Raw genomic sequence first — 11,588 nt, forward strand, 5'->3', positions numbered from 1 at the left:
ATTTTGTTTACTAATTGTTTTGTCCTAAATGAAAGTGTAATGTATACTATGGTACAAATCATTTTAATAAAGAAATGCATGTTATGTATATTGCTATTTCCTGTTATTGAATATTCCATTAAATACAATCATGAATTAATTATAAATTATAACGGGGCTAAGTAAAATTCTAAGATCTCATAATCAAAAATTAATTGATTAGCTTATTGTTCAGACTCTCATGAAACGCGTTGCATCCACACATCTTAAGAAGAGCTTTAGATAATTGCTAAAAAGTTTGGGGTTAAATTAGTGACAAATTTATTGAAAATTAATCAAATGAAAAGAATCCCTCAAAAACTTCCAGGGAAAAGCTGTGCAGGAGATAAAAAATTATAGTTTACTCCTTGCCTCAGCTCTGAGTGGCATTTATGTTTTTGCAATAGTGGAACACTGAATATTGAGCTAACAAAGATGACCAATTAATTAATTGTTGAGAGTGTGGGGGTGGGGGGGAAGGGAAGGAAAAAGCCAAATCCTCATGTTCCCTAGCAGAAAATCAACAGACTAAGATGAGAACTGACAAGGTGAGAAATAGTAATATAAGCATGTTATTTACAGACACGAAGGTAAATACCAAAATAATTAGCTAAAAGAGGTACATGTGGCTGCCTCCAGGGAGAAAAGTGGGCACAGAGCTGATTTCTTTCTTCTCACAATCCATGTGGAACTATTTGGATCCTTAAACCAGGGGCATGGCTAACTTTGATAAATAACTCAACTTCGAAACTCTAAATAGGATTAATTTTATTCTCCAAGTGACAAAATCCTGGGCCTGCTCAGGGCCCTCTCCATGATTTCTGGGACGTTAGGGGACTCAGGTCATGCCCTCACCAAACACCCTGCTTCTGTCCGCATCTACATCGTGTCCACCCAGATGTGGGGTTCAGTGCTAGACTTTAATGTAGACCCTTTCGAGGGGTGTACACGTGTACAGGACATTTTAGTAAAAGTTGGGAAGTGGAGGGATTTACACTGTGGACTTCAACTTCTGGGTTAGGCATTCTTGTTTCCCAAACAGCCCCAGCTATTTCTGCAATTGGGCCCTCCTCTCCTTCTTCCTCTGCCCTGAGAGGCCGTTCCTATTTTTACTAACTATGTGAGCACATGACATGCTTCTTAATGAAGCCTGTAACAGGTGAGGACCATTGCTCCCATTTTACAGATGGGGTAACCAAGTCAGAAGTTGTGAATGGCTCAAGTCAGCAGAGTGGAGATTTAGACCCAGGTAGAGCCCTCTGAACTCTTCCCGTGTCCACCTTCTCTACCAGCAGCATTCCCTGGGATGCCCTCAGGATGGACACTCCTGGAGTGTGGTCAGTAAGATGGGCTGTGGGGAAGAGGGGCCCTGAGAGTGGAGGTCTGGGAGCCCAGGGTGCTTGGGCTCAGCTGCAGAGGCAGGTAGGGATGAGCAGAATGGAGTGGCTTTTGGAAGAAGTGCCTGGTGTGTCCTTAGCATGCTTACTAGCTTGTCACCTAATGTTCCTGACCTTCCTCAGGTGGCTGTGAAGGTTAAAGGAATTGACAGGTAGTGGGTCAGTGCTCCATAACTAGCCATTACTAGTCTTCCTTTGTTGTTCAAATTACGGCACAGACTAGTAGGGACTTCCCTGGCTCCCCTGGGAGTGAGGAGCCCTGGGGCAGGTGATATTGGCTCCCAAATTGTGTTGAAGATTGTCCTGGGATTGAAGGTGGAATGGGGAAGTTAGCTGGGGGTCAGACCTGCTAAGTCTGGTGCGTTCAGGGGGGTGGGTATGGGATACGTAGCGCCCCGAGGGCATGAGTGACCTGGGGCCACTCAAGTTGGCTTGCACAGCTGGACTTGCTCCCCACCTCTGCCCCCTCACCCCCATGATTTCAGTCCCAGCACCTGCTGAACAGGGTCCAAGGTAGATGCCCACGGTAAAGGTGGGGGCCAGGGAGTGTTCTAGCACCACCCCAGGCTGGTGCCTCTTCCCTGCCCCCAAGTGTCCCAGGTCATCTATCCCCTGACAGTGCCTCTGCCCAGGCTGGGGAGGGGGTTGGAGATACTTCTTCAAGGACCAGCGCCCTCTCCCGTGGATCCTGAGATGGGTGTGCTGGAGCCCCTCCCCCAATCTACACTCTGCGTGGTGGCTCCTCTCCCCTCAGAGTCCGAGTCCTGAGGGTGAGGTGCCTGGGGTGCAGGCTGGGTATTCAGCACCATGGAGAGAGGACAGCCCGCACCATGGAGCGTGGTGTGGCCACCCACACCGCTTTCTCAACCTCTCAGCACTTGGGGGGAACTTCCAGGAATGTACCAGCGGGCACCCAAAAGGGGGGCAGGCAGGATTTTAAGCCAGGTCTGAATCCTGAGCCAAGTCGGGGCACATGATAGCTTCAACAGACCCAAGCAACTGGACCCAAACAAACCAAGCCCCAGCCAGCCCTCTGGGGCCTGGGGTGGAGCCTCACAATCATCAGCACCTCCTGAGGACGCTGCAGGGCAGCCCCAGGAGAAAGCAAAGGTCCTGAGCAGCCCCACGATCACCTTGTCAACCCCACAGCCCGGGCCGCAGAGCTCCGTCACCGCCTGCCAGCCATGTCGGGCTTGGTGAAGGAGTGACTAAGGCAGCTTTCTTAGGACAGAGTTGGGTCCAGTTTGATGACTGCTTTGTCTCTGGGTGCCAGACGAAGGGAAGGCCCAACCCGCCCAGACATGTGGCAGACACCGGGAGGCCAGACACCGGGCCCAGCTTCGAGCCTGGCACACAGGAGCACCCAATCATGGGTGATGCAGCCCCTGCCTGGGCCCATTCAAGGTCTGGGGACACACGATTCAGAACTTTGCTATAAATACACGTGTTTGGTGAGTGAGGGGTGACAGAAGGCGGAGATGGTGCTGAACACAGCTGGTTGAACACCACAGAGAAAGACAGTCCGCCCAGCAGGGCAGTTGGGCAGCATTCTGGGGCCTGTAACACTTGGTTGGCGGGCGTGCCGGGGGGGAGGGGGTCTTGTCCAGGGCTCCCCGGCCTGAGGGCCTGGGCGGCATCAGCAGCGGCTCTTGGGCTCAGCTCACATCGTTCAGGGCCTGGTGGGACATGAGGTCTCGTGAGGAGGATGCTGGGTCACGTGTGGGCCAAGAGAGCCCCTCAGGGAGCCCTGGGTCCCCCTGCCGGGCCTGCCCCACCAGGGCCTCACCTTGCGGGCAAACTCGGGCAGGACGAAGGCTGCCCGGTGCATGTCGGAGTTGTAATATCTTAGCTGCATCTGCTCCACCTGCTTCTGCGTCAGCTGCTGCACAGGCTCACGGAAATTGGTGTTCTGCGGGGTGTGGGGAGGGGAGATCAGGGGAGTGTTCTCTGCGTGTCTGCCCCCTCCCACCCCTAGGACTGCCGGGAGCTCACCGGGTTTTTGCTGCACAGCATGAAGCCGATCTGGCCACTGGGGTAGGTGGGGATGGTGCAGTAGGCGTAGCTCACCACGGGGAAAAGCGACCTGCAGAAATGCTGCATGTCCTTGATGAGGTCCAGATGCAGCCACTGGCACTCGCCTGGTGGGGAGGCAACATCAGCATTGGCACGCCAGGCTGGCCCCGCCCCAGACTCTCCTGACTGCTCCAGGTACTCACCCTGGCAGCACAGGATGCCATCCTCCTTGAGGGCCGTCTTCATGAGCTGGTAATAGGACTTCTTAAAGAGGCTCTCAGCAGGGCCTGCGGCGAGGGAGGGACGAGGGACAATAAACACATCCTGGCGGAGACCTCCTGAGCCTGGCAAGGGCCACTGTCACCTCACTACACAGACCCACACAGCTGCCAAGGAGCAGAGCCAGGACTTAAACCCAGGTCTGCAGAATTCGGAAACCAAACACGAAGAGGGTGTTTTTGAGGGGTACAGGGATCCATTGCCCCAGTATCTGATGGGGCTCCACACTTACTGCATTTCCAAGGGATTCTCATTGGCAGTGCATCGGGGGCATGTCCACCCCGGGCCCTGGTTTAAAAGGAGAACCCACCACCGCCCTGATGCTGGTTTGTCAAGAGCAGAGAGGAGACTGAAGAAGATACTGGGGCCTCAGTGGGCCAAGGCCAGAGCCCCACTCTCCTCCAAGTCCCCAACCAACTGTGACCTTTGGACAGTGGCCTGATCCCCCTACTCTGCTGAGCCATGCTGGAGGGGGGAGGCGACAACTGAGAAGGAAAATTGCTGCGCTAGTTCTGGGGAGGCTGGCTCCTGCAATGGCGGCCGCCGGAGGGTCCCGGGCTCACCCTTCGCTTACCCATGGGGTCTGAGGAGTCAGTGATGATAACGTCAAAGGCATCCTGATTCTGTTTCATGAACTCAAAACCGTCGCCCACATGGAGGGTCAGCTTGGAGCTGGAGTAGCCAACGGCCATGCCTGGCAGGAACTTCTTAGAGACTTGAATGACATCCTGGGGAAGGGACAGGAGGGAACAGGCTGGGCCACAGGGTTTGGGGGCCCTGGAGGCAAATGTAGTCAAGTGGGACTCCTGGCAGTCTCTCTCACAGGCTGGTCCCTTTCGGCCAGCCACTCACTTTGTGGAACCCCAGTTTCCACATCTGTCAAACGGGGAGCACTCTGGGCCCTTCCCCTCCTCATGGAGGGCTGGCTCTAGCCTGCTGCTCCGCCAAATGTACACTAGTCCACTATTCCTTTGCTCTCCCCCCAGAACAAATTGCTCCATCCGAGTAGCTTTCTCGCTACTTCAGAGGGTGGCAATTCCAGCCTCTGCCAGGACCATTCCCTGCCTCCAAATGGCAACTGCTTCTCATTTAGGCCTCAGCTCAAAGCCACCTACTAGACGCCTGCCCCTGCCCTGTCTCCACGCATGAGCTCTCAGCTGCTCTTCATGCCTTTATCAGATCACCTTTTGATGTCTCCTCCCAACAAGAATATCAGCTCCAAAGGGGATTGGATCTGCCTATTCACCACTATACCAGCACCTAGAGCAATGGATGCCACGCAGCAGGTGCTCATTAAAAACACACTGCGTGTCAAGGGTAGATGACCTGGTAGTTGGAATGCCCCTGGACCTTGCCTGGGACTTGAATTAAAAACTGCACTTAGTCTTACTAAGAACTAGCATCAGTGGCACACCTAATATGTGCCAGGCCCGCTACTATTCCACTGAATCCTCCCAACATGTTTTTGAGATGAAGAAACAGGCCTACAAAAATATTAAGCAGCGCAGAACTGGAACTTGAACCCAGACCCCGGCACCGTTCTGGGCACTCACCTCGTCAATCTCGCACTGCACCACCGACTCCACCAAGGAATGCTTCACCACCTCCCTCAGGACACCCCCGTCCCCGCCCCCGATAATCAGCACCTGGAAGGGGAATGAACAGTCAGGAGCAGGGCCCAGCACCAGCCCCACCAAACAGGCTCCAGCAGGACTTGGTGGCCGGGGCTGGCACTGGGCAGATGCTCTCAAACAGAACCATCTGGAGCGAGGGTATGTGTGTCTCAGCTCCTGATCCGCAGACCTCATCACTTCATTGTCTACTCTCAGAAACGCCTTCCTGCCTCAGGAACCTGGCCCCAGGTGTCCCCTTTTCCTGGAAACTGCTCCCTGAGTTTCAGGCCTTAGCCAGAACCGTTTGCTCCTCCCAGACTGGGTCAGCCCCCACCCCTGTGAAGTGGGCCGCTCTCCCACTTACTCTGACAACCACAAAGGAAGCACCTGGGCTGAACAGTGGGCCTAGGCGAGGGCCCTCGAGCACTGTCCCGTGGGATGCTGCGGGGTGGCTTTCCTATCACTGGGTTCAGGGCTGAATCTTGGTGGGAGCGGGGTACCTTGCGTGGGTTGGGGTGGCTGCAGAGGGGCAGGTTGGCTATCATCTCCTGGTAGGAGAACTCGTCCCTCTCCGTGCACTGGATGACACCGTCCAACACCAGCACGTTGCCGTAGCTCTTACTGCGGGGCGGGAGTGACAGTTAGGAACCTGGGTCCCCTGGGGAGGGGGCAACATGCCCCCACTCACCCTGGGAGAGAAGAATCTCCCCCAACCTGCGAAGGGGTCCCAGAGGTGAGTACTGGGGGTGACACGTGGCGAGGACCGGCACGCAGTCCCGCGGGGCGGAGGTTGGGGTTAGACTCGGGTCCGACTCTGACGTATCCCTGACTGACACGTGGAGCTCGGCGTTTCAGGTCCGCGCAGACTCCGGCTCTCCCAGCCCAAGAGGACCGCCCGAAACGCAGGCCCCCAGCCCAGGGATCGGGATGCAGGGTGGGGAGGGGACCGAGGGAGCACACGGGCCTAGTTCACAGGAACTTCTGACAGTTCTGCAGGGGGAGAGGCGGGCAGAGACCGCCTAGGGGCGTCGGAGGTTAAGGGAGCTAGACAGGGATCTGAAAAGAAGAGGGTGATCTCGGCTGGGCCGAGATCAGGGCAGGAGTCCCGGCTGCATCGCCTAGGGGTGGGCAGCTGGTGGTCTGGGATGCGAGTCGTCGCAGGGGGTCGGGGACGCGCAGCGGGCCGGCGGTGGTACTTACCTGCGGAAGACAAGGATATCTTGGTACCGCGAGCGCTGGTGGTGTAGCAGCTGCTCCACCTGCAGCGACAAGGCCTGGCCGGGCCACAGGCTGCACGTCTCGCGGAACCACCCCTCGCGGATGGCAGCGGGACCGGAGGTGGCGGGGCCGTCGAGGCCGGACTCCATGGCGGGCGGGCGGGCGGCGCGGGGCGCGGACCCGGGACTGCAGGCCGCGCGGAGCCGCAGCACAACGGGACCAGCTCCGCCCGCCGCCCGCGCCGCAACCTAACCGGGTCGGAGGGGCGGGGCCTGTTCGCAGGGGCGGGACCCAAGCTCTCCAATGATTGCGCGGGCGCCGACGCGCGGCGACTCTGTGGCACCGCCCCGCCGTCGCTCTGAGCGCGCTGATTGGCCGCCGTAACGCAGCGCGGCGCCCAGTGGCTGGGGCGGGCCGTCTGTCGGTGGCAGCAGGGTAGTGCAGCCCGCTCCCAGGGGCCACGTGGGGCCGGGGCCCGGCGGCCGCGGTCGGGCCTCCGGGCGGGGCGCGCCGGGGGAAGGAGTCTTCATCCGGCCTCGCGCCGACCGGGGCGGTGCAGCTCCGGGCCCCTTGCTCTCTTCCTTTGGTCCGGGAAGCACCCAGGACTGTGTCCTACCGCAGAGGGGAGGGTGCCGGACTCCGGAGCGGAAACTTGAGCTGACATCGCTCCGTGCGTTTCCAGCGCTGGGACAGCCAGCTTGAGCCCTCTGGCTGGAGAAATGGGAGCTGGCCGCTAGCTACATTGTTGGGCGAAGAGAACGTTGTTGCCCAGGAGCGACAGAGTAGAATGTATCTGTCGCCGCTCCCCCAGATTTGGCTCCCTGTTGGATGGACTTGAACTGAGTGTATAGTTTGTCGGGGGAGCACTGAGGGTTTTAACTTACTTGAAAAGGATCATCACGGCCCTGCGACTTAAGCTCGATTTATGAATTTTCCCTTAGATTCTCTGAGCCATGAGCGTTTGGCTGCTGAATAAGAAAGATCTTTTCTAAACTGAGTTTCTAAATTTACCAGCAGCGTCCCCGAAGAGGCCAACAACACATGCATATTCAGCACCAAAAAGACGAGCGTGCAGTTGTTTGACAAACTGGGCCTTGCTTCTTGAGGGGTGGGCGGGAATGTGCTTTGTTTTTATGAAAATGTCAAGGAACTTCTCAGAGTCACATTAAGCATGCTAATTACCAAATATTAAATGCTAATTGCTCTACGAGTTAGTTCTTCCAGCTAGTTCTTCGCATGCCAAGGGAGTTGAAACTGGTGTAAGCTACTGGTGATATGACAGGGATGTTTCTTGACTGACGTTTTGCAGCCTCCACTTGGAGGTGGGCAGCGTGTTCCCTATTTAACCCCAGATGAATAACACAATAGTGTTTATCTGTCAGTGCAAAGCCTCAAGCCTTAGAGCGACAATGTGTCTTGGTTGACTTTAAACTCTTTCAAGGGGAGGTGAGCCAAGGCAGTTCAAGTATTGCTTGGAACTGTTACCGGACCTGAGGTCATGCAGAAAAGGATCACACGGCAGATAAGATACAGTCATCCAGTATGTCCAGTTACTACAGGCTTCATTGGCTCTAGCCCTGGACTTGGTGTTCACATCACAGCCCACACTTCCTCCATCAAGACATTTACACCTCTGAGTTGTGGTTGCCTGTTCACTTCTGTGTACCCGGAGCCAGACTGTCAGCTCCACGCAACGAGGGATGGTGTGTGTGGCTGGCAACACTGGTAAGCGGCTGAGTGAAAGTGGGAGGCCAGGACGCCCGTCCAGGCACCTTCTGGAGTCGGTCGGCTATCTTGGCTTTCTTCCAGATGCTACACAGCGGAACCCAGAGAGGGGCCCTGGCATTCTGGGAACACTGCATGAGGGGTCAGTGGAGGATCAAGTCTATCCTATCCCTCATGCAAGCTGAACAAAACTGTTCCAGCATGTGCATCCTCAAGTGAGAAAGGCCATAAATGATGCCCTTTGCCCTCCTGTAGAGGAGGTAAGACCATGGCCTCCGCCTCAAGCACGAAGAGCAAATGAGACTTCTAGGCTACTGTGCAAATCCTTCCAAGTTCAAAAACACCAAAGGCCCTGAATAAATTACCGGTGAAAAAGTCCCCATTAGTACAGGACCATGAGCCCAGAAATGCCACCCAACTTCAGATCACAGGAAGAAAAAACTGGTTTTGCCAGAAATAGCCATCGTTAACATTGCCCAGTTAAATTCATAACTGATGTGGAAAATCTGGCTGGAGAAAACTAGGGTAGACCATAAAATGTTTCCCTAAGTTCAGACCAATGTGCATTTAGAACTCAGTTGTAAAGCATTACTGTCTAGCGGGTTGACTACCCCAACCTCCTAAAGGTAGTTTATAAAAGGGGGAGCAGGGAGAGAGCGGCGAATGGTTACTGTCCAAGGCAACGGTTTAAATGGGGCTGCCATAGCCTTTGTATGTCTCTTGTCACTGGAGACTTTTCGGCAGTTAGCACTTGAGAGTCATTTTTTAAGCATTGTGCAGCCAGGCAGATAGCTGTGGTCATGAGTGGGATGAACTTGGCCATTTCGTGGTGTTACTTGGTGGAAAACACTCACGGCAAGTTGCCTTCAGCAACACAGACAGCAGCACACCTCCCTGAGCGAAGAGCCCTTCCGCTCCTCAATTCCCTCCACCTCCAGCCACGGAGGCCCTGCCAGATCCCTCGTTCCAGAGCGCACGCCCAGTCCGGCCTCCCCAGTTCAGAGCCACTGAGCAGTTCCCCACCGACCACCCCCCCAAGTGCTCTCCCCACCACATGCAGCTCCAGTGAAATGAATTCTAGCTCTTCTCCCCACATCCCTTGTCTCCATTCCATAGCTCAGTCCTGGACTTTAGGGTTCTACGGGCCAGGAAAATTTCAAAAACACATCTGGGGACTGACATCGGGTTGCCAATTTTGTTTTGCAAGAAAGGACACTTAAGAAGACCTCAACTCCGGGGCGGCTGGTTAGCTCAGTTGGTTAGAGTGTGATGCTCATAACACCAGGGTTGCCAGTTCAATGCCCGCATGGGCCATGTGAGCTGCGCCCTCCACAACTAGATTGAGACAACTACTTGATTTGGAGCTGATGGGTCCTGGAAACACACTTAAAATAAATAAAAGTTAAAGAAAAAAAAAGAAGACCTCAACTCCTATCGTCTGTGGCCCCCATCTTTTTAAAAAACCCAAACCTTGCCACAAAGACAAAACTGTAAGGATAACTTCCAAATCAAGGACAAGGCATCATTTCACCTCTATGAGAAACGTAATACACTGTCCTCCTCGTTCTCTCCTCTGCCCAGGAGGAGGCCCACTGCGGCTCACCAAGCAAGGTCTGGGGCGCGCTGCCTCGCTGACAACGGTGGTTCTCGACTTCAGCCTAAGAGCCATCTGGAGAGTGTTCAGACCTGGCCCCTGGGCCCACCCGACTCTGACTGGGCAGGTCTGCGGTGGAAGCTGGGCTGCAGCCTCTAACCAGCTCCCTGCAGGTCTGCCAGGGGCGCTCACTTTGAGTGGCACTGACTACAAGGTTCTCTGGACTTCTTCCTTTACTCTTCAAGGTTCAACCCAATGTACCTTTCATGAAGCCTCTTTGGGCCATCGCACTAACAAATAATTTGGGCTGACTGCCTGTTGTGCTTCAATGCCCGTTCTTTCCAAACTCTGGATTTTTACCTGGACACGTGGGCACTGAAATGCCTTTCCCAGTATCCTTTGCTGTGGCCACGTGACTAAGTTCTGGCCAATGGGAAGTGGAAATGGGCAGTATACTTTTAAAGGGAGCCTGGGTTCTGTTTGCTCCCTTCCTTCCAGCTGACTGGAATGAGGGTGCCACGGATGGTGCTAGGGTAGTCACTTGCCCATAACGTGGAAGCCCTGTGGTCGCGTTTAGGATGGTAGAGCAATAAGATGGAAGCCAGAGTCAGGACTGCGAGTTGCCACTAGTTCTAGACTGACTCTATTTACAGAAGAAGGAGAGAGAAAACATCTATTTTGCTAAGCCATCGATAGTCTGGCATTTCTGTCCATTCTAGTCCTAAGTAGGACTGACCCCGAGCATTCTGGGGCAGGACTGTTCACTGTGCTGTTCCGGGGGTTGCTTGCCCTCGGTGGTGATGTCTGGCTCGGCCTGGTGGCCCCACAGGGGATGGCACAGTCAGCCCTCTCATTAACTTGTGGGAAAAATTTCCAAGAAAAGAGTCCTTGTTTAAGTATTTGTGAAGACAAAAATAATGGTTAACATTTTGTTTTCTTGATTTAATAGCCCATCTCAGGATGAAAATCAAGTGGCATTCTAAAGAAATAACCAGAGATTGAACCATAAATTCATACAAGAAGTTCAATGCAGCATTATTAAGAAAAGAACAATGAAAACCTAAATGTTTAATAGTGCAAGTTAATTAAAATCAATTTTAGAATGAGAAAGTCTTTGAAGGTGAAAAACGAGAAACAGAAATCCAAGCTTATAAATTACACACACACACACACACACACACACACACACACACACAGTAAAAAGCCTCTACACCGAAATGTTAGAAGTTACCTCCATGTGGTAAGATTACAGATGATGTAATTTTTTCTTTGCATTTTTGTTCTCTTCATTTCCTATAATGAACGTGTTGTGACTTTTGTAATTGGGAAAAAACAAAGTTGAAAAAGAAAACAAGAGAGGAGATGGAGAGAGGGAGAGCGGGAGGGAGGCAGGGAGGGAGGCAGGGAGGCAGGGAGGGAGGGAGGGAGGGAGAGGGAGAGAGAGAGAGAGAGAGGCACAGGCAGGAGACCAGGCTCTCCAGGAGCCTTGGCTGTCTCTAAAGCGCCCTACCACTCCTCATCTGGACGGCATTCTACCACCTGGCCTCCTCCACGGATCTGGAGCATGTGCAGGAAGTCACATGGCCCACGAGCCCTCCTGACGGAGTCACAAGCACGGCGCTTGCTGCTTTACAGAAACTGTCCTTTCCTGAGTCATGGGGTATCTCCCACATTCCTCCTTGGGGGTGGTTCTGGATTTCCCTGGGAATCACAGTATCCTCCGAGGGCACA

General features: G+C 54.1%; 1 protein-coding gene across 1 annotated transcript; it reads right to left on the reverse strand.

Moving 5' to 3' along the window:
• Positions 1–769: 769 nt before the first annotated feature.
• On the reverse strand, positions 770–6,800 carry SRM (spermidine synthase). The gene is made up of 8 exons (XM_019746790.3): positions 6,521–6,800; positions 5,821–5,941; positions 5,261–5,353; positions 4,282–4,435; positions 3,632–3,715; positions 3,408–3,553; positions 3,202–3,324; positions 770–3,091 (listed from the first exon to the last, which is right to left on the reverse strand). The coding sequence occupies exons 1-8, from the start codon at positions 6,685–6,687 to the stop codon at positions 3,071–3,073; spliced, it is 909 nt and encodes a 302-aa protein (XP_019602349.1). The 5' UTR covers positions 6,688–6,800; the 3' UTR covers positions 770–3,070.
• Positions 6,801–11,588: the final 4,788 nt, after the last annotated feature.

Source organism: Rhinolophus sinicus, chromosome 14 (assembly GCF_057876585.1).
Source record: "Rhinolophus sinicus isolate RSI-liver-muscle chromosome 14, RSI-T2T, whole genome shotgun sequence".
Classification (NCBI taxonomy): domain Eukaryota; kingdom Metazoa; phylum Chordata; class Mammalia; order Chiroptera; family Rhinolophidae; genus Rhinolophus; species Rhinolophus sinicus.